Source organism: Beta vulgaris, chromosome 1 (assembly GCF_026745355.1).
Source record: "Beta vulgaris subsp. vulgaris cultivar EL10 chromosome 1, EL10.2, whole genome shotgun sequence".
In the NCBI taxonomy this organism is placed as follows: Eukaryota; Viridiplantae; Streptophyta; class Magnoliopsida; order Caryophyllales; family Amaranthaceae; genus Beta; species Beta vulgaris.
The window spans coordinates 46,953,434-46,977,659 of NC_079202.1; the positions used below are offsets into that span (position 1 = coordinate 46,953,434).

General features: G+C 41.8%; 1 protein-coding gene across 1 annotated transcript; it reads left to right on the forward strand.

The window, feature by feature from the left end:
* Positions 1 to 1,628: 1,628 nt before the first annotated feature.
* On the forward strand, positions 1,629 to 2,396 carry LOC130590189 (uncharacterized). The gene is made up of 3 exons (XM_057392221.1): positions 1,629 to 1,812; positions 1,898 to 2,028; positions 2,100 to 2,396. Exons 1-3 carry the CDS (start codon positions 1,629 to 1,631, stop codon positions 2,394 to 2,396), a joined length of 612 nt encoding a protein of 203 aa, XP_057248204.1.
* The last annotated feature ends 21,830 nt before the right edge of the window (positions 2,397 to 24,226 follow it).

Consider the following 24,226-nt stretch of genomic DNA (forward strand, 5'->3'; position numbering starts at 1 on the left):
GTCAACCAAGGGAGTCCTCCTAGGGGAGTTGGTTGGACGCGGCTCGGATGAGGGGCCAATGAGCCCCATGCTTGTCCGAGCCGGTGCCTGCTCTCGCTAAGTCAATCTGGGACTTAGGAGACTTGCTCAACCAAAGAGGAGAGCCTCCTAGGGCCGAGCTGGTTGGACGCGGCTCGGATGAGGGGCCAATGAGCCCAATGCTTGTCCGAGCCGGTGCCTAAGGCTTTGGACCACTGGTTAAGTGACCGAGCTGGTATTCTTGAGCTGATGAACTAGCAATCTTGAGCTGGTGAACTTAATAGCTTCTTGAAAGCCCAAATGCCACGTGGCGACGGTGGATTATTGGGGTGCTTGAAAACATGGTGGCGATTCAACTTCTGGTCATTTATGGCCTTTGTGACGATTGATATTCCTGGAAGCTGTGCCTTTTGAACAGTTTTGGGCATTTGGAAGGCCCATTAAGGTGGCGAAACAGCAGGGCCCGGTCCAAGAGGCGACGCGAGCACGAAGACCGAGGACTTTGCCTATAAGTAGGGAGAGAGGGGAGAGATCTTGTCACTTTTACATTTCTCTCTCTCTCTCTAAATCTGAGATTTCTGCTCTTTCTCTCTCTAAGTTTAGAGCTCCTTCTCTCTCTAAGTCCGGGTTCCATCTTCTTCGTCCGACCAGGTACGCACTTGTTTTGCTTTTTCGCTAAGTTTTTCTTCTCTTTCTTTTAATAAAATCGGCCGACCCCCTTCTGTTGATAAATAATGGAGAGCTCGTCCGAGTCAGTGACACCCCTCCCTCACCTCCTTATAATTTAGCCGAGGAAGTGAGAGGTATGGGAATGGTATTGGTGTCAACTTTAATAAGTTGCCCGGATCCCTCGGCTGTGCCTGAGGCGCTTTCCCTCCCGAGTACTCCTTCGCAAGCCGAGGAGGAGGAGGCCGAGGGTACCATCCCCCTACCCTGGGAGGTGTCCCTGGCCTATCCTTCTTCGAGAAGTTACTTAGACAGATATGTGTCTGATGGTGTAGTTAGGATAGCTATGCCGGGAGAAGAAGGCGAAGCGTCTACATCCGGTCGGCTCGCGTACCCTGAGATCGACCCCAAAGGCGGTCCGGGAGCAAAATTTCCCCTCCCTTCTCTAATAAAGACCCTACTGGAGGATGCCCGAGGCCAAGCAGCAAAGTTCCAAATAAAGGACCCCTATTTGTTGGTCCGACCCGATGCCAGCCACACCATTCTGAGCCCAACCCCTGGATGTACCGCCTTTTACTACAAAGCCATGAAGATGGGCTTGAGGTTCCCGCTGACCCAGTTTGAGAAGGACATATTGAACGCTTATAATCTATGCTTGGGTCAGCTATCTCCAAATCTTGGGGCGGAATTTTGGCGTCCAGGTAATATGTGATATTATCGGTGTTAAGCCGACCCTCACCCTCTGGCGCCATTTATCAAGTTGTTCGAGATGCCTCGGGGATCATGGACCTGGTTGCTGGTGCTTCCAGGCTCGGCGAGGCTACCGAACCGTCCTCGACCTACCCACTTCTCAAAAAGGGTTTCGCCGAGGATTTGCCTTTGTCTACCATGGGGGAGAATGGGGTATTCCAACTGTTCCCCCATCTGCCGACCCCAACCACTGCATGAACTTCAAAGTGCCCGAGTTATCGGAGGACGAAGCAGTGGCCGCCATCTACATGCAATTGGAGGCAAAAATAGTAGATGTTGGTGAGGTTTTTGTAGCGGGGAACTGGCTCCCGAACTGCAAGTTGTTCAAGAATGAGCACTTCCTGGCTGCGTTCGGACTGAGTCCGGCCTTCCCTAAGGGTAATTCGGCAAGAGGGGGTCCGGTTAACTTGTTTTTATTGCTTTACTTGTTGCGTTTTGCTAACTGTGTGTTCTCCTTTTGCAGAAGCTTCTTTGTCCTTTTTGAAGGAAACAGACCAGGAAATGGCCGAACGACTAACTTCCGCTGCTCTCAAGGCCGCTCGGATCAGGGCCGAGATGAAGGCGAATAAGATCAACAAGCCCTCCAAGCCGAAGGTAAACAATTTTTCCGTCCGACCTGGTTTAAATTCACTTTGCATATCCTGCTAACTCCTTGGTTTTTACAGGATCCCTCCAACCCCAAACCGAGGAAACGCAAGGAGAGGGCCGAGGAGAGGGTCGAGCTGACGGAGAAGGCTCTGGCCAAAGCCCGAGCTGAGAAGGAGGCCTCAGCGAAAAAGGCTCGGAAGGAGCCTTCGGTTGAGGTGAAAAGTCCCCGACCTGACTCTGGAGGGGAGGGCACTCACATTTCGGTCCATCACTCGGACTTTGAGCCTGTCCAGAGTCCGGGGCATGTTCAGGGGGCCTCCAACCCTTCATTGGCCGAGCGTTCTTTGTCCGAGGCGCCCGTCCCCTTCACTTAGATGTCCAAAACGGACAAGAAGAAGAGGATCTCCGACGCACTGGAGATCCTATGCACTCAGACCGACCGAGATCATATTAATGAGGTCAACGGGAGGAATGAGTCGAGCGAGCTCTTCCGCTCTTGGATGGACGTAAGTGAACTTCGTTTATTTCTCATTTCATTTTGCCTTTTATTTCTCAACTTCCTCTTCTCAATTAGCTTTGCTTTGGCAGTTCTCCATCCGGATGACTAAAGTGGCCGAGGACCGGCTCGCTTTAGTCCAAGAAGTCCAGGAGCTGAGGGACGCGGCTCGGTCACACTTTGATGAGCTCTACCAGGCCAAGGAGGGCCAGCGGCTGGCCGAGCTGCGATTGGAGGAGGCCAACACCAAAATTGAGAAGGGTGAGGCAATCTGGCAGCAGGAGAAGGAGGATTGGAAAATGGAGAGAGCCAATCTCAGCCTGGCCAAGGAAAATGCCGAGTCGGCCAAGGCTGCGGCCGAGTCCAAACTGCTTCGGGTCGAGGGCGACTTGGAGAGGATCAAGTTCAAGCTCTCCACTGCCGTGGCCCAACTGAGGGAGGCTCAGGCTGCTGCATCCCGCTCCCAGGAGGAGTGGTTCACGATCTGGCAGAAGTCGGACGATTGTACCGACTTCTGCGCTGAAGTGGGCCAATCCTCCCATAAGATGGGCGAGGACGAGGCGCTCTCCAAGCTAAGGGAAGCCTTGGCCGACTCTTGCCCTGAAGCGGACTGGAACACAGTCTGGTCTCGCTACCAGGAGTTGGCTGAAGCCGAGGCAGCAGAGATTAAGGCCAAAATGGCTGAGGAGATGAGCTCCGATGATGATTCTGATGATGACGAAGAAGATGCTGCTAGCACCGAGCCTCCTCCTGCCGAGCAACCTGCTGCTGAGCAAGCTGCCGCCGGTCCTTCTTCTTAGCTGCCTTAGGATTTTATTTTCTTAGATTTGGCCTTGTCGGCCTTTTGGCTTTTCTGTTTTTGCATCGCTTTTGACCCTGTATTTTTGTAAACTCTTAGTTGTATTTTTCAACTTTTCATCAATTGGAATACAACTACTATTTTGCAACTTGTCTTGTGTCGCACTTTTTCGTTACTTGCAATATTACAGCATTTAATAGATAACAAACTGGTTAAGTATTGCTTTCTTATCAAAATAATGAGACTGGCTAAGTCTTTTTTATTTCTGGGGTAGAAATCCGACTTGGTACATGGACTGGTTAAGTCCGAGTTACAATTAAATTTGTTCACTAAACCGACCAGGAAGTGCTGGCCTTACAACATGCCCCTAGTGCAAGTAATGAAAAGAAGTTAAACATAGAATCTTTTAAGATTGTCTAAGTTCCAAGGTCGAGCCAGGGGGACCCCTTCGGGGGATTCGAGTCGGAATGTCCCTGGCTTGATGACCCCTGTAACTTTGTAAGGGCCGTCCCAATTTGCCCCCAACTTCCCTTTGAGATGGGAAAGTCCGGTGGCCTCGACTTTTCAAATGACCCAGTCGCCCAGACTGATTGGTCGAGGCTTTACTCGCCGGTTAAAGTGCCTTGTGATTCTTTGCTTGTACCGGATGGCTTGTAGCAAAGCATTGCCTCGGGTTTCTGGCAACAGGTCTAAGTTGACGGGCTTTTCTTCTTCATTCTGGTCGAACTCATAGAATGTCATCCGAGGGGAGGGGATTCCTACCTCGACCGGAAGGACAGCCTCGCTTCCATAGACCAGGCCGAAAGGGGAATGCCCCGTGGCTTCTTTCACCGTTGTCCGAGCCGACCAGAGTACTCCGGGTAGGTCGTCTACCCATGCCCCTTTAGCTGCATCAAGGGATTTTTTGATACCCTTTAGGACAATTTTATTGGCTGACTCGGCTTGCCCGTTGGTCTGAGGGCGGGAGACTGCCGAGAACCTTGTTTGAATGCCGAACCGGCACAATATTCTCGAGTCGGCCCGCTGTTGAACTGTCGGCCATTGTCTGATACCATGGCTCTTGGAATTCCGAACCGGGTAATGATATTCCTCCATATGAACAACTGAACCTGTTTGTCAGTAATTGACGCCAGTGGCTCGGCTTCGGTCCACTTGGTGAAGTAATCAATAGCACAATTAGGAACTTCCTTTGCCCAGAACCGGGGGAAAAGGTCCGAGCAGGTCCATGCCCCACTTGTCGAAGGGCAGGACTGTTTGAATGGTGGTGAGGGGGGTGGCCGGCGCCCTTGGTATATCCGAGTGAATCTGGCAGGAGGGGCACCGCCGGACTAAGTCCGAAGCGTCAGCTTTCAGAGTGGGCCAATAGTATCCGGCCCTTATGCCTTTCCGGCTATGTTCGACCCCCTTGATGGCTTCCGCAGGCTCCTTGGTGTATTTCCCGGAGGACATAATTTCCTTCCTGGGAGTTATACATTTGAGGAGGGGATGAGTGAAAGACTTTTTATAGAGCTGCCTTTCATGCCAAAGGAACCAACCTGACTTATGCTTAATCCGGTCGGCTTCTTTAGGATCACTGGGTAAGGTCCCGTCTCGCAAGTATCTACAATTTCACCCATCCATTTGAGGATCGATTGAGTACGAGCTGCTCTTTGGCATTTATGCTAGGCTCCTTCAATACTTCCCAAGTTATGGTTCGGGCCGACCCTTCAGCAGAACTAGCCATCCGAGCCAGTGCATCAGCTTGCTGATTTTCCGAGCGAGGAATGTGGTAATCCGGAATCCGGACAACCTGCAATGACAGCTCGGGCTTTGGCCAAGTACATCCTCATGTTGTCCTCCTTGGCCTCATAGTCTCCGGAAATCTGACCCACTATGAGTTGTGAGTCGGACTTGGCTATGATGAGGTTGCCCCAGCTAGGATGCATAGCTGTATTCCGAGGATGAGGCCTCATTGGCTTCATTGTTAGATCCGAGAAATTCGAACTTAACAGCATATTCAATTTTTTCTCCGACCGGGGGTTTGATGACCAACCCGGCTCCACAACCACTCTTTGTGGATGATCCATCAACAAGCAACTCCCACTCCTCTTGCGAACCGACCGGGGTCGAGTTGCGCATTCAGTGATGAAGTCAGCGAGTGCTTGGGCCTTGATGGCTCTTCGGGGCTCGAACTCGAGCCCAAAATCTGCTAACTGGTCTGCCCAATCCTCATCCGACTCGAGTGTTTCTATTCTCAATAAGCTTCCGGAGCGGTTGTCCGGTTAGGACTTTGATGGGATGTGCTTGAAATAGGGCTTGAGTTCCGGCTCGCCATCACCAAGGCAAAGACCATTTTCTCAACATCGCTGTACTTCGCCTCGGCCCCCCTATAGGCGTGGCTGATGAAGTAAACAGGATGTTGCTTTCCTTCTCGCTCGGCTATCAGGACGGCGCTAAGAGCGTAGTCCGAGACAGCCAAGTAGATAAACAGGGGTTCCCCCGGCAAGGGGGAGATCAGTTTGGGCAAAGATGCCAAGTGATTCTTGAGGTCAGCGAAGGCTTGCTCGGCTTCGTCATCCCATGCGAACTCTTTTCGCTTCAGGGCCTTGAAGAACAACAAGCTTTTATCGGCCGACCGGGAGAGGAACCGACCGAGTGCCGCTAAGCAGCCGGTTAGGCGCTGTACTTCCCGAACATTCCGAGGCGATTTCATTTCTAAGACCGCTTTGATTTTGTCCGGGTTGGCCTCTATACCTCTCTCATCTACTAGAAATCCGAGGCACTTTCCCCCTTTAACTCCGAAGACGCATTTTTTAGGGTTGAGCATCATTCGGTATTTCCTTAGGGTGCTCAGCGTTTCTTTCAGATCTGCAGGGTGATCCGACTGGGCCTTGCTTTTGACTATCATATCGTCAACGTAATACCTCAATGTTCCGACCCAATTGGTCGCTGAAGATTTTGTTGACGGTTCGCTGATATGTCGCCCCGGCATTTTTGAGGCCGAACGGCATCATTTGTAGCAGTAGCACCCTGAGGAGTGATGAATGCTGTATGAACCCTATCCTTCTCGGCCATGGGAATTTGATGATAGCCGGCATTTGCATCCATGAAGCTGAGAAGGGCGTGCCCTGCCGTTGAATCGACCAGCCTATCGATCTTTGGCAGAGGGTGATTGTCTTTTGGGCAGGCTTTGTTTAAGTCGGTGAAGTCGACACACATTCGCCATGCCCCACTCGGCTTTTTGACCAAGACCACGTTGGCCAGCCATCCGAGTATTGACATTCTTCTATGAAACCCGCTTCGAGCAGCTTCTTGACTCTGCTGCTGCCGCGGCATTTCTTTCGGGACCTTGGTCTGAGCTTTTGCTTGATTGGTCTGAACCCTCTTTAATGTTAAGCTCATGACACATGATTTTCGGGTCGAGCCCCGGCATTTCTGTGGCCTCATAGGCAAAGACATCTTGGTACTCCGTGAGCACTTGGATGATATCTTGCCTTGTTTGGGGGTCCATGGCCTTGCCTACCCTGACAGTCCGACCGGGGTCCTGGCCGATCGCGACTTCTTCGTCATCCTCGGCTGGCTGAGGACGCTCGTATTGCTTGGGGTTTTCAGTTATGTACCCCCGAGGCTGGTTGAGGGCTGACCCCCTTCGTATTTTCTTTTTTTCGAGTCCTTTTGGACGTCGTTGTCCGAGTCCTTTTGGACGTCGTTATTTTTGAGGCTATTCACATAGCACTCTCTTGCGGCCTGTTGGTCGCCTTGAATTTTCCTACCTTCCCGTCATCAGTCTCAAACTGCAAGAGGAGCTGGTAGGTGGAGATGGCGGCCTTGGCTTTGTTTAGCATGGGCCTCCCCATTATTATGTTGTAAGGCAAAGGGATGTCTACCACCAAGAAGTCGATCGGTAGGCTTCTCCCCTTACCCTTTTCACCCATCCGAGTGGGTAATTTTATTGATCCGACCGGGTGGACAGAGTTGCCCCCGAAGCCTATGAGCGGCTGAACCATGGGGGTAACATCCCTCTCGGTGTACTTCAACTTCTGAGGCAGTCGAGGTGATTATATCAGCGGATGACCCACTATCCACCAACACCTCTTCACCTTGTATTGCTACCTTGAGCTCGATGACTAGGGGTCATCGTGCGGAACGTGCAACGTCCGACTGGTTCCCCGAAGGTCATGAGGGCCATAGCTCGGGGAGCTGGACGTCAAGCACCTGTGTTTAAGGTTTGAAGGTGAGCCTTGCGCGCTCGGCCGGTTAGGCCTCCCGACGCGAATCCCCAGCGATGACACCAATGAATCCTTCCGTGTCTCCACTGTTCGACTGACCCACCTTTTGCTTCCCCTTTTCCTCGCTCGAACGCTTTAGGTAGGGGTTGAGTTTGCCCTGGTCGGCCAAACCGTTCAAGGATTTCTTGAGCTCCCGACAGTCGTTGGTGGTGTGTCCACATTCCTTGTGGTAGTCACACCATAACTCTTATCCCTCCGAGACGATGATGTCCGGATGGGCGCTGGCCTGGGAGCCAATTTTTGTTCCGGATGTCAAAGTAGATTTCCTTCCGGTTTTTATTGAATCGGGGGTCTTGCCATTATCGGTGAGCCGATCCCCTCGGCCCCCGTTCTTTGATGTTTAGGCTGACCCAGATGACCTCCTTCATCCTTTCTCTTCTTGCCACCCTCGTCCGAGTAGCGGCAGATGTCCGTGGCCTGGATGAACCGTTGGGCCCGAGCCATGGCTTCCGAGTAAGTTTTTACTTCATTCTCGACCAATGACCATCTGAGCCGACCCGGTTGGAGCCGGACATGAGAGCGGCGAAGGCTACAGCGTCCTGTAGGTCAGTTATTTTGAGAGATTCCTCGTTGAACCTCTTTATGTAGTCCGACAAGGATTCATTCTTGTCTTGCTTCACCCCCTGAGATGAAGGCTGGTTTTTCTTTGCCTCTTTCCGCTACGAATGGTGGATGAAGAGGTGTTCCAGTATGGCGAAGTCAGTGATGACCCCCGCCGGTAGTTCTTGGAACCAATTGAGAGCCGACCTTTGAGAGTGGTAGGGAAGAAGCGGACACCAAGTGGCCTCGCAACTTGTCTGCACCTCATTTGAGCCTTGTAACTAGCCATTTGATCATCTGGGTCGGTTTAGGCCCCAAATGGCTCGATCTGGGGGTTTTGATTTTCCCGGGGTTGGGCCCTAGGATTTCTTGGCTGAAGGGATCAGGAACTTGAGCCCTCCTCCGGTTAGTCCTAGGAGGCTGAGAATGAGCCGAGTCCCCTTGGCCTCTCGGTCATTGCTTTCTTCCTGAGGAACTCCCGAGCGTCGTAAGCCTTGGCTGAGGCGCTTCTTGTTGTTAAGGAATTCTCGGGCATCTGGGGTTTCCGACCCGCACCCCCCTTGGGGATTTAGATATATGGGTCTGCGATGCTGACGGGCCGACCCCTGTCGCGTGTTTTTCTCTCTCCCGGTGGCTCGGGTCTCTCGCATTGGACCGTGGCCGGCTAGGCTGCGGGTCTCGATTAGAACGAGATTGTCCCTCTGAGAGCGGACAACCGTGCGCTCCCTGGGCTCATGCTGATTGAGCGGGACGACTTGTTGCGGCTGCCTCTGCTGGAGCATGGCCATCAGTCCATCATCCCTTTGGGAAAGTTTCCTGAAGCTGAGCCGTGATAAGGGCCAGGTCAGACGCAAAGAGTGGCTGAGGCTCCACATGCTGAATATGCTGGGATACCGACCGAGGGTCCAGAGTTTGGACGGTAGGTGACCTCCGAGCCGGTGAGGGGGTCCGCTCGGCCTCCCTGTTATGCGCAGGCGAGTGACCTCGCTCCGGCGAGGGTTGGGGTCCCTATTGTGCGCGGGGGAGTGGCCTCTTTCTGGCCGACGACCTGGTCAGGAGGCTTGCTTGCGCGAGTGTTCTTTGTTGGTGCCATTGTCAATTGGCGTTCTGAGCTGAGTAGCTGAGTGAGTAAATCTGAGAGAAGTGGTGGCGAAGTAACTTTTTGTACTATCCCCACAGACGGCGCCAAACTGTTTCTGTCTAGAAATTAAGGGTTCCAACTCCTTTACTTAGGGAATACCGGGTCAGATTCGAATGTCTTGAGCCCAAAGTCCGTACGCCGGAATCCTGCAAAAGTAATGGTTAGACTGCCCCGGGGGTTGTTCCGGGATGCCTCTCCGACGCTCAAGTCAGTGATCAAGCTTAGAGAGATAAGTCTAGAGAGAGATGCTCTGGTTTGTTAGGTAAGAATTCAATACCTTTATTGATGAGGGGGTTGAGTATTTATAGTGTTGGGGATATCCCAACTGTAGGCCAGCTGGGGGGCACTGACAGCTGGGATGCACCATCATATGTGGGGCCCTATGGAGGTTTAAGGTCTTATTGGGTTTAATTATCCCTGGTAGACCTAACCCAGGAAATAAGCCCAAACAATAACAATGTCAATATAATTGGGGTAAGAGAATATTATTACCTTAATAAAAATGTTAGAGATCAAAAAACTAGTTTATGTCTTTATAATTACATATAATTGTAAGACTTTATTATGTTTTACTTTGAAACATAACATTGAAATTATAAAGGATTGATGGTTCAACTCTCACAGTTTATTTCAAAGGTAATAGACAATAGCTATATATTGTTAAAAAATTTAAATAAAATAAACATGTATATTATAAGTTTTAAAAAAGTATCACATAATGCCATTTCTTTGGTAAAAATGCTTTTTAATATACTATTGTATAGATATCTCATGTGTCTTTTAAAAGAGGGAAAGTAAAAGATGGAAGTATTTTCTCCCCGTGTTGTTCTGTTGTATGTTGTTTGTAATTTTCTACATTCCGTCGGTGAGCATTAATACTATGGGAATTCGAGGTACGTCACGGGTTCTGAACTTTTGATATTTCAAGCAACTGAAGTGATGGCATTGATAGCCACAAAGTATTTATCATTCTCCACAATCTTTTACACAAACCCCAATAATCAATAAGAGTATTCCTGAAAAAATAAAAATAAAAGTATATTTCATATGCTAATATGTATCTCATACTAATATACTCCATAGTCCATAATAAACAGCCATAGTACGAGAATTCCTTACTAAGAATGGGTTCCAATCAATAATCAATAGTGTACCTAGATTAGCTTATAAGTAGTATTATGGCTGTTTATTATGGAGTACTATCCATAATAAACAGCCATAATACTACTTATAAGTTAATCTAGGTACACTAAGGGACTTATCTGGTTTATCATAGGAATTAGGAAGTCAACAAATTCCATGAATTCCTTACTAAGAATGGGTTCCATTCAACTTATTTTTTCTAATATAAATTTACATGAATTTAATCGAACTTATTTAGATATAATCTATATTTTTTTTAATAAGAATTAAAAATAAGGTGAACTAAACATGCGTGAAATTCATGGAAGTTGAAAAATGTCTTTTGGTTATTTTTCTACTTACCTAAGGGAAAGTAGGTAAACTACTTCCCCCATTTGTAGGAAGTAGAATTTCATGGAAAGTTCTATTTTCCTTATTTTGTCAACTTTTTGCCAGCCAAACAAGAAGCTCATGTTCCACTTCCTAGGAAACACTATAATTCTCATGATTTTTTTATTAGGAAAGATAATTGGTCCGAACACCAACCTCTTCAAAGCTACTAGCTTGCAGGGCATATCAACTCAGAGGTTGGGTACAAGGCTAAACTGCCCATAAGACAATAGACCTAAAGGTCCACTGCCATAACAAGTGAAATCCCCAACATATTGTTAGGATGAGGATTCGAACCTTGAAATTCGGCGTATTACTCCACTAAACACCACCTCCCCCTCTTCTTATGATTTTCTTGGCCAAGCAAACCAGCTCCTAAAAAGACAATAAATTAGGGGTGATCAAATGGCGGGCCGCACCACACCTTAAAAATTTGCCCATTAATCGGGTTGGACCATTTTTTGGTGACCAAAACCCGCTGTTTTGGGCCAAAAACAAGAGCTTTTCAGGCCAAAATTGGACTGGGCCAAAATTTGAACTAAAAAGTCATTTTTAGATTGTCCTAAATCCCGTCCCGAACTAGAAAAATTTCAGGCCTAAAAAAAATGCCTAAGCCCGGACATTTTTCAGACCAGGCTCGTGGGCCAGACACACTTTGATCAGGTATACAATAAATCAAAGCATTATGTAGAAGTAGTTACCAATGATCTTTCGCTCCTCTAATAACAATATGCTACTTCCGTATTTTTTTATTTGCATCATTTACTTTTGTGGCACTATTCATCAACCAACTTTGTTATACTATCTCGCATTATTATATAAGAAAAAACTTAATCAAGTGGGGTCTTGGTAGATACGTCTCAATGCGAGGATTCCGAATATCAAATTTTTATAATTTTTACTTACACGCAATAAGATATATTAACGTTCAAAGAAGCGTCTCGACAAATGTGAAAAAGCAAATTGTGCATCTAAAAAATTCAGAGGTAGTATTTATTATTGTTACTTAAAGAAAAAACTCTAATTATTGTTTGTTGTGCATACAAATATGGGAAACTATTAGATGATTAAACTCATTTAAAACCTTGCAAAAGGTAATACCAAATTACGTTAACTATAGGTGGTGAATTTATTTTTTTTTTGTATTTCCACCAAATGCCCTTGAGTTTTCACGAAATTCACCGAGTACCATCACACTTTTGAAAATACACCTGTTATCCCTTGGTTTCAATATAATACACCCAAATTCCCTATTGTCAACCATCCGTTAGTCCTCCATTAGAGCAAACTTTGATTCACGAGGTACCCTTAAACTGAAACTTATTTCACTAGTACATGCGTGGGGTGTAGGGCTCGTGGTACCTCCTGCTCACCCTTCCTCCTCTGCTTTGAGAACCGTGTGAACGGAGAGTGGGAAAAGGCAGTGGGCTCCAGCATGGGCTGCTGGCCCATCACCATATCCCCAACATCTTACGGGCCAACAGACCCGCCCAGTTCATCCAGGCCCATCAGGTGCTCCTCCACCCCAACCCTACTGTCAGCCTTATCAGGCCCATCAGGCCTCTTTTACTGCTTCGTCTTATGAGTATGGCCCCTTATGACTCCAACAGAATTGGGCAACACATTCGCCACTATGACCCTTCATTAGGATAATTCTTAGTACATGGATTCGAGTGCGACGGCTAATATGACTTACACTTCACGTACTCTTATGCCCCTGTTTAATTTAAGCACTACTAATCATATTTTAGTTGGTAATAGTCATCGCATTCCTGTTTGTGGTTATGGTTAATCTTTTCTTCCCACTCCCCATCCACCCTTAACCCTTCGTGATGTCCCTTTTGCACCTCAAATTATTAAAAATCTTATCTCTGTCCGAAAATTTACCACTGATAATAATGCCTCAAATGGATTTGATTCTTACGATTTTTCTATGAAAGGACCTTCGCACAGGGAATATAATAGCAAGATGCAATAGTACGTGGGAGCTTTATCCATTGACCACACCACCACCATCTACTTGTCTAGCTACCGCCCTCACAGCCACATCTTCCACAACCTAGCATAGTTGCCTTGGACATCCAGGATATCAAATTTTAAGGTTTCTTAGGTTTAGAGATTTAATAAATTGTGATAAGGAGTCTAACTTTAATTTTTGCAATTCTTGTCAAGTAGGAAAACATCATCGTTTACCGTTTCATGAATCTAATAGTACAACTCATGCTCCTTTTGATATTATTCATGCTGATTTATGGACTCTGCTATTTGTAGTTCTTAAGGTCATAAATATTATTTGGTGCTATTGGATGATTTTACTCATTTTGTGTGAACTATTCCCTTCAAATTTAAATCTGAGGTATATCAAACTTTCCTTCATTTTCGCCAATATTTTCAAACCCAATTTGAACGCGCCCCATTAAAGCCTTCCAATGTGATCATGGTCGGAAATTTAATAATAGCCCCTTTAAATTGTTTTGTGTTCAACATGGAATAATTTTTCGCTTTTCTTGTCCACACACCTCATCACAAAATGGTAAAGATGAACGCATGATCCAAACTTTGAACAATATATCTCGTACTCTCCTTTATCATGCTTCCATCCCACCACAATATTGGGTAGAATCTCTTTAAACAACCACATACCTTGTTAATCTCTTGCCTACTAAAACACTAAATAATATTCCTCCTACTGCAATATTATTTCATGTCACTCCTTCTTTTGATCATATTCGGATTTTTGGTTTTCTTTGTTTTCTGAATTTGACCATTACCACTCCTCATAAATTAGCTCCTCGCTCCACTCCTTGTGTTTTCCTTGGTTATCACTCTCATCATCGGGGGGTATCGATGTCTTGACCTTTCCACAAATAAAATAATCATTTAGCGCCATGTAACCTTTGATGAACAAAAAATTTTCCTTTCCAGAATTTGGCGTCCTTTAGACAATCTGATTATACCTTTCTTGAGGAAACTGGCCCAAGTACCCAGATATCTCTCTTATGGCCTACTCGGCTCACCGCTGCTATGCCTAGTGGCCCAAATCCCCATACTGTCGTCCAGCATCAGTCTCACGTGTGGATCCTACCACTGCCTAGCTGTCTCTACAAGGGCCCAAGCCCATTACCCAACCACCAAGTCCCGCACGTCTCACCCTGCTCCAGCTCCCATGCCCAATCCCCCAATCTTCCCTCCTTCCCTCATACAGACCCAATGCCTTGCCATACCCCAGCCTAGGTACAACCCACCGCCCCTACATCCTATGCATACCACGTCCAAGTTTAGCATTTTTAAACCCAATCCAAAGTTTGGCCTTCACATTACTACTGACCCGAATTGGAATGCGGCGATGCATGATGCATATAGTGCTTTAATTACTACATGGACACGGGAATTAGTACTTGGGCTTATAGGGGTGAATATTGTTAATTGCATGTGGATTTATACTCACAAAGAAAATGATAAAGGTGACTTTCAAAGGCACAAAGCTCATCTTGTTTGTGATGGCAGGTCCCAGGAGGTTGTTGTGGATTATGATGAAACTTTTAATCCAGTTGTTCGTCCTGCTACTATTTGTACAGTGTTAGGGTTAGGTATGGCTCAAAACTGGTCTATTCATCAGCTTGATGTGAAAAATTCTTTTTTACATGGTGACTTACAAGAAACATTTTATATGCATCAACCATCCGATATTTTTGATAAGCAATTTCCTCATTATGTCTGTCGTCTTTGCAAGGTCTTTATGGCCTCAAACAAGCTCCCCGGGCTTAGTATCAGCATTTTGCACATTTCCTTCTTCAGATGGATTTTATTGTTGCTCATAGTGACAATTCTTTATTCACTTTTCGTCAGGGTAATGATATGGCATATCTTCTTCTATATGTTGATGATATTATTTTATGCACATCTTCTGATGCTTTGCGGGACCGTATTATTGCTCACTTGAGATCTGAATTCCCTATGTCTAATTTGGGGCCACTCAGTTATTTTTTGGGTATTTCAGTTACTCATACACCTTCCTATATGATTCTTTCTCGGAAAAAGTATGCATAGGAAATATTGGAGCATGCAGGTACGGGCACATGTAAGGCTGCAACGACTCATGTTGACACTAACTCTAAGCTTAGTGCAGATTTGGTTCCTCCTATGGCATATCTAACTCATTATCGCAATTTAGCGGGTGCTTTGTAGCACCTCACTTTTACTCTTCTCGATATTGCTTATGCAGTTCAGCAAGTATGCCTTTTTATGCATGATCCCCGGGAAACTCATCATAATGCATTAAACCGCATTCTGCATTATATTAAAGAAATCATTGATTATGGATTACATTTATATCCTACTACTCAGTTGCGCTTGATCACTTATACTAATGCTGATTGGGACCGAGTGTCCTGACACTAGTTGATCTACATCTACTTTTGGTTATTATTTTCTCGATGATAACCTGATTTCTTGGCAGTCTAGGCGTCAGCTTACTCTTTCTCGATTAAGTGTTGAGGCAGAATATCGAGGTGTTGCAAATGTTATCGCGGAAACTTGTTGGTTACATAATCTTCTTTTGGATTTAAATTGTCCTCTTCAACAGGCTACTATTGTTTATTATGATAATGTGAGTGCTATTTATTTATCTTGCAACCCAGTACAACACTAACGAGACAAACATGTTGAGATGAATATTCATTTTGTTCGGGAAAAGGTTGCGTTGAGTCAGGTATGCGTGTTGCATGTTCCTACTCGATATCAGTTTGCACACATTTTCACTAAAGGTCTTCCACGACAGTTATTCTTGGAGTTTAATTCCAGTCTCAATGTTCGCCCTCCTCCCGCTCCGAATGTAGGGCTGTGATAAAATATAAATATAGTTAGGATATATTTTGTTCATAGAATTATACTTTGGATAGGTTTCCTAATCATAATAAGACTATCCTACAATGTATCATTATAAATATTGATCAATGATAATCACTCCAATTGGAGAGTTTTCCCAAATCTAGCCGTAACTATATATATATATATATAAATTTGTGTTGAGACTTATCAAAGATTAGGCAAATAAAATTCAAAATTATCTTCACGGACGATATTCTGAAGCTAAACTTTAGTGCCAAAACGCTCAAAGTTTACCAAAGCGAATAAATTGTTCACTTCCTAGAAATAAGAAAATAGCACATGATGACATAATTGGTAGCTAAGAATCCATAATCGTTTTGTGAGGACAACGGGTGGGGAAGAACCTACCTAATTCCACTTGTGCTTCCAAACCAGTAGCGCATGAAATGTGTTCAAACATAAACAGACAAGAATTGAAGATAATCATAAATTGTGCTCTCTGACTTTGACTACTACATATATGCAACTTTGTTATGAGTTGTACTAAATAATAATACTTCTATAGAGTATGTTTTCATCAATATGGCCACCAATATCAGGTCCTGGTATGTCATTGCCACCGACGTACACATTGCCATCATCTTTATTTCTACCATTTTCACTTCATTTTATGAGTAGTCCTTGGAGGTTCATGGCTCAACTACCTTCTTTAGCGTAAGCAGGGACTCAGGATATTGTTCTATGTGAGATTTCATAAATAATCTAGATGTGATTAATTATGTGAGCTGAAGTGTTGTCGTACATTGAACATGAAGAGCGATATTGACTATTTTATAAGCTTGCAAAATTATTTCTTCGATTATTATTAGTTGGTTTTAGAATAAAATCTTACTATATTCGATTTTAAACATGTTTGCCAGATCAAGTCCGCTTCAAATAATACATAGGCCCTTCCATAATCAAGTACTCTCATATTTCGATCATAAAATTCCACATTTCTTTAAGTCAATTGTTTTTTTTCTCTTAGCTTTTTGGGCGATGGGATTGTCCAAATTTCACATTTTCCACTAACTGGTCCAGGATGGCATCAAACAGGCTCTAAGATGCAATGGACAATACACGGTAGGAGACAAATCTAGTGGCTTGAAAAGCATTAGAATATTTGGTAGCGAACCCAATAAATAATTTGTAAATATTTCTTGCAAGTCATATTATGCAAGTTGCTTATTTCCAATCACTAGTGAATCTTGCTATCTTAATCGGCTGTTTTGACTTGTTGAAGCAAAAGGTAGACTAAAGCAACTACGTAGTGGACTAAAGGACTAGTTTAATTTACTAGTTAAGACTTGAAATCTGGTAGCGTATCACTGCAATTGATAATAATAAATTATAGGCAATAGACTGTGTAATGTACTAATATCAAGTCATCAACCTAAAATCTTCCTTCGACTCCATCATCACTTCAAAATAGTACTCCATCTATTCAAATAAATGCTCCATTCTAACTTTATATTGATACACAACTTTAATTATAAATTTCTCTAATTATTCATCATAAAAAAATTAAAAATTGAATTTTGAAAATACATATATACGAAACAAATTTAAGAGCACCTTGGTTACACTAGGATTTATACGTATGTAGAAAAATATGATCAAAGTAGAGTTTGTGAATAGGGCAAAAGTTAAAATGAAACATCTATTTAAAAACAGATAGAGTTTTATATAAATTAGTTTTAATCAATAAAAATAAGGTTTAGTTATTTTAAAATAGTATGAAACTTCATCAACATATAATAGTTTCTTCTTTTTTTTAACATATTTTCTGTCAACAAACTTGAGAGTTAAGATATAACTAACAAATTGTGTGCTTAATTTTTTCATTGGTAATTACTACCTTCGCTTTTTTGTACTTGCTACATTTTCCTTAAATGGTTTTTTATTTTTACTTGCTACATTGTTTCAATTTTCCTTATTAAGAATGGCCCACCAAAACGTAATACTTCATTCGTTTCATAATAAGTGAAACATAGGAATTGGGCACAAGATTTAATAAATATCACTTTCAAAAACCAATAAGTCATAAAATACCCTTTTCATTATCAAAAGGAGGAGTGAGGAAAGCAAACCACGCAAGTTTGGGATGAATACTCTTGTCATTTTGTCACTTTCTTTTTTTCATTTAAGGTATGTTTCACTTACTTTGAAACGTTCTAAAATAGTAAGTGTTTCACTTATTATGAAACGGAGGAAGTACTATTATATTTGGTTCTCTCTTTTTTCACTAACAAGTAATATTATTATATATGTTTCTCTTTTTCACCAAAAAGTAATACTATTACTCCCTCTGTCCTCTATTAGTTTACCCGTTTTGACTTTTCACATTCATCGATGCAAAACTTTGAGTAACAACATCTCTAATCATGTATTTGTAAAAATTAAAAAATTTGATATTCCAAAACTACATATTGAGACGAATCAAACGATATTTCACATGATTATATTTTTTCTTACATATAAAGCATAAATGATGGTCAAAGTAACAATGATGCATAGTATTATAAGTCAAAGTGGGTAAACTCATAAAAAACAGAGGGAGTATATTTGTTTTTCACTTTTTCCACCCAAAAGTACTATTTTTTACCTTTTCCCACCCCATTTAATGCTAGAAGGGTCAAAAGATACCAAAAAAAATTAAATGGAATCTCCTAAAAACTAGTGAAAATAGCAATGTAACAAATTTTAAAAAAGGCCGGAATATTATTATTATTATTATATATTATTATCAATCATTATTAGTCAATTTTGAAACCCATACTTATTTTTAAAAGAACAGGATGCACTTGTGTCAAAGCTCAAAAGAAAAAGGTTTACAAAAGACTAGTAGTTAGCGTAACAAAGAAGGGACTATAAACATAAAGGAGAAAGAAACTCAAGCAATTAAGCTGGGAAAATAAGGCACGGATCCAGACAGCTAACAGCATGGCAGGCTACATTTTATTGTTATTATTCCCTTTGGGCCAAAGTATTGTTTATACGAGGATTTATTATGTGCTAAACTTTCTTTATACGCGGAAGAGACCATATGTCTTCGACCACGTACCAATCATATATAGTTCAAATATGCATAAAAGCCTTTTCAACATGATGTGCCCCCATATCCTCTGTTTTCAATAAATTTGCTTGCCACTTTGTATAAATAGTTCGCAATTTCATGATTTATATTTGTCAATATCACCCCCAAAATCATATCGCCTTTACAACCACATAAAGTTGCATATTTCCTTACAACCGCAGGTCATCAAGTTCCGAACTCTCAAAATATGGAGTGAAACAATATCTCACATCGTTTTGTACTTTTAACCAAAATAAAATTGTCTTAATAGAAAACATCCTTAAATTTGTTGTATTGTATCACTATCTCTATAAATTTTGTTAAAGTCAAAAACTACGATATATAGGTTTGAGCATTAGCGGATGCTCGTTGTGGGTCTGAATTTGGGCTCCAAGAAGTACATGCACATTAACATCGAGCCTCGAGAGGTGTGTGAGACGATCCCTTCGAAGCTTAAGTCGGTATCCAAACTCAATATATTTTAGGAAGAATGTGGACCGTGGAGTATGAGAGAGAATGATTAGTAGTGCGGGTAAATAGGTAAATATGTTACAACCCCTTTACCTTTACCCTCATGCTATGTTTGGATAGCAAGATTTCATTTCAAATCCCGGATTTGGATGAAATTTATTGTTTAGATGGCATGGAATTTGAAATTATGGAATTTGTCCAAATTCTTATCAAAAGCCTATACTAGTAGAATTTAAAATTCAAGATATTAATTTGTCATTTGAAACTCTCTCCTCATACATATCCCAACTTCATGAGTATCTATATCCCAACTTCACTCATTCTCTTTCTAATATCTATTTCTCTCTCCTCTACTAAACCTCTATTTCTCTCTCCTCTATCAAACCCCCTTTACAAAACGATGATTAGGAATTGAAATACAAACTTTAAATTCCAGATTTCAAATCTATCATTTGAAATGAAATACAAGTTTCCAAACACTACCTTAGGGATATTTATAGTAGTATCTGAGTATGTGGTAGGTTTTGCTCTTTTGGCAAGATGGACCAAATAATATCATCGACCTCCAATATATATAACGAGACAACATATCAAGTGGTAGGCCATATAAGCATATGGATTACGTGTAAATTTGACCCGTACATAGTAAGGGATAATTTAATTATTGAGTATACATCTCAAGTCTCACATCAGAAAAGATAAGGACTTACCTACTTCATGAGAGTTCATCAATGAAATTTAGTATGAGGTCTTTTGAGAAGTAGACTAAAAACAAATTCGTGCAGGCATTGCCGAAAGCAAACAATATCATACTAATGATAGATCATTGGTAAACTCGTGGGTCCTACCTGAGTCCCAACAAATATTATATATATGTTTTTTCACCAAATACTCCCGACAAATCACGAAATTCACCATATACTCGTAATGTTTCATAAATTCACCATATACCCCGAAGTTTTCGAAAATGTTCACGGAATGCCCTTTTTCTAACGGACGTTAACTTGTCGCTAACATTATTTACAATATTGTCATTATTAACCCCTAACCCTAACCTTAACCCTAATTCTAACCCTAACCCCCTCCCTGAATCCTCTCCACCCCAGTCAAACCCACCACTCCTCCCTTTCCCTTCCCTCCGTTGCAGCCTCCTACCCCCCTACCAGTCCAGCCCTCATCCCCTCCCCTTCGATTTCTCTCTCCTCAACGCCCTCTCCTTTCTCACACCGGCTTTTCTCTCTCTTTCTCCCGTGGTTGCTGTTGTTGTTGTTTTGGTGGTGTGAACGACAAGTAAAACGCCAACAAGGCCCTGCTGTTGTTGTTTTGGTGGTGCGATCGCCAAGGGGAGAAAGAGATAAATGTCGACAAGGTTTTCTGTGCAGGTGTGAGAGAAGAGAGGGCATCGAGGAGAGAGAAATCGAAGAGGATGGGTGGGGGATGGGCTGGCAAGGGGAAGGGAGTAGGGGTTGCGGCGGAGGGGAAGGGGAGAGGGTTGGGCTGACAGGGGGAGGGGGAGGGGGTTGGGCTGACAGGGGGTTTGCGGCGGTGGATGGGAGGAGGATGGGCAAGGGAAGGGGGATGGGAAGGGGAAGGGGGTTGGGCTGGGGTGGAGGGAAGGGATGAGTTAGGGTTAGAGTTAGGATTAGGGTTAGGGTTAGAATTAGAGGATTAGGAGTTACGATCAGGGATTAATAATGGCAAAATCGTAAAACGGCAACATAACGTCGATTTGAAAAAGTGCATCTGGTGAATGTTTTCGAAAATTCGATGGTATATGGTGAACATCTGAAAATTGAGGTTGTATGGTGAATTTCGTGATTTGTCGGGGTATATGGTGAAAAAAGCATTGTATATATGTTCTTATACATAAACCTGCACCACAAACCACGATAAGGTTTTAGATTTCCATAGTTGATATTTGGTTGATTTTCAAGGTAATCAACCTTTGTACCAAATTAGGGAAAACTGAAAAATATATTAGTCTATATAGGGTGTTTATACTGCTTTGAAACACAAATCGTTTTGCGATACGTCATTACAATGGTAATATTATGTAGATCTAGAAAAACATAATGACTCTATTGGAGACCTTACTAGTGAAAATGGATTACCATTTACTTATGTTTTACTAGAATTTTTTGCACGCGATGCGTGCTTGAATTTTTATAACGTGATTTTCTCAGTTGTATGAGTGATTTCTAAAGATTCTTAATTTAAGTGATTTGTGAATTGTGAGTGAGTGTTGTAAATTAATTTTTGGTAGTTTTATTTGAGTGTCAATTTTGATCTTGACATTCCTTTTGTAATTTAGAAAGGGAAGGAGGGCAAAATAGGCATTTCAAAAGAGGACACCATTGCTCCCCCTTCCCTTATATAATAGAGATATTAGTTTGCTACATTATATGATTTATATTCCATATCAATTAAATAGTTATTATAACATTTTGAATCTTGCATTATTCACATTCTTCATATTGACTAATATTGTATATAATACTATCTCCGTTTTTCATTTATCTATGTACTTTCTCTTTCATCGATTTTCTAAAGTTCTACCCTATTATAGATTACATTCTAGTTATCTAGAATTTCCATACTAAATAGGATGTATTATCGACTATATATGGTTATTTATAGAAGATTATAATATACCTTGTTCCTTGCTTCACATAAATAACACTAGCTTTTAATGCACGTGATGCGTGCGACGATATTTTTCCCAAATCAAACCAATACTCCCTCAATTACCATATCCAGATTTCTGAATTTCACGCAATATTTTTTTCTCTCTCTATTCAATTGAACATCATCTTCATCAATTTCCCCCAACTCAAATCACACACTCGATTTTTTCTCTCTCTATTCAATTGAGACTGTCGATTATTAGCTGAAGATTACCTCAAGCAAGTTGTAGAGTTGGCTTTGGCAGTCATGAAATTGGCTTTCGCTTAGCCCGTCATGGATCGCCGAGCTTGCTTGCGGTCACGGCCCAAACTCTGTAGTTTATGTTGAAATTCGATTATGGGCATAATTTTTTGATTTTAATATATGGGTTTAAGTATTTTTTTGATTTTTCCCAAATTCGAGTTCTCATATTATGTCTCAGTTTTTTTAAATATTTTTGGCACAAATATTAAAGTTATATTAACGAAATTTATCTTTTGATTTTAAGATATGTGTTTAAGTATTTTTTTCTCAAATTCTTTTTAATATATGGGCACAAAAACAACTCGAGTCCTCATATTTTGTCTCAAAATTTTTTTATATCCAAGACACGAATATTGAAGTCATTTTTGATGAAATTTCATTTTTTTTTTCAACCATTTACGATGTAATTTTAATTTGAATTTCAACAATCTTCGAATCAAATTTCAAATAAACTGTAATTTAAGTTTTTTTTTTGGAAAAAATATAATACAAAACATATTCGTAAGAGTTACTGTAATTTGAGTTTAATTTTACTCGAACATAGTACATATTTTTAAGATTTACTGAAGATAGAACACCACATACAATTTTATTTTCAGTAACGAACTGCGTACCTGAATAACGGTAAAAATGCGGCAAATTTCAGAGTTCCGTATTTGAGAATGTCGTGGAGCTGCAATCTATGAATAGATCTGATTTTTTTTGTATGGAGTTTGTGTTTGTAATTGAGTTTGTGTTATGGAAAAATTGATTTGAGAGGATGTTATGTCGTGTATTTTTTTTTTGTTATTATATGTAGTATTAACGTTTGGTAAGTTCTTGATTATGAATATTTTTGATTGAATTTTTTTTTATTGGTAATTTATATGATTAAATCTTATATGAGTTGATTGGGTTTAAATTTGATTTGATTGATATTTTTATTTTGACAAGTTTATGCATGGAATTGGGATTGATTAGGTGGCCAGAGGGGCATTTTAGTAAATTACAAGGGGGACACCATTGCTCCCCTCTTGATTTATATAATAGAGATTATGTACCATCTGTCATTATTAACTATCCAGTAATTTCTCCCTAGCCAGATCTTACTATACATCTCTAATTTTTGACTAAAGACAAGGTGCACCCAAGAAAAAGGGAAACATTGATTTTAGTCATCTTACCATATCGAAGAGCATGTGGATCCTCAACATAGAGCCGCACCAGACCACAAAACAATAATGTTCAATCATAACTACATATCAAGAACTCTGCATGTGAAGGAAATTGCATGAGGTACTATTACATAGGCGCAAATCACATCTTTCACTATGATTCAATTAATGAGATAGTGAAATTTGCCACAATTCGTGAAGATATTGACGTTTTTCCACTATTGACTAGCAAGCTACTTGCGTTCCATTGGGCCCAAACCTTTTAAACCCTAACTTAGTGGCTGCCTAACTAATTCAATTATCCTTCCATGATGCTGATGTTTTTGGCAGAATGGTGGTGCTTAAGTAGTTAAGCGTGACATACATTTCAGAAAAGTTAGGCTTGGATATAAAAAATCTAATACCCACCCAAAAAGAAAGGAATTTTTTTAACAAATGATCATATCTTCTCTAACACATAGGAGTGGACTTATGAGGTCCACAAATGAGTCTAGGTTTCTTTCCTTTGATTTGCTAAAAGAAGCATGGAGCAACAAAGAAAGAAATATTATCAAGTATTTTTTGGCTATACTATAAGTAGTGGAGCATGAGGTACATAGTATTGTCTTTTGTGATGTTTTAGTCGGTTTGAAAAACCAGCTTATTATATTAGTAGTAGTATATCATAAATCATAATAAGTTGTGTAGTACTAGAGTTAAGAATTAATAACTTTAGTTCATAAAAACAAAACATAACAGTTTAAAAAGTTGGAATATTAAATATGCATATAAATTAGTTGTACACATTGTTGTGTATGGTTATATTCCCCTCAAAAAAGATGTAGGTAGTTTATTAATAAATGTAGATTAGAAGTAAGCATGAGCTTCCTTTCAATTCTGTGTATAAAATGACAAGATGACATTAATAATAAATTTTGGAAGCTCATTATATATGATCTATATCATGGTAA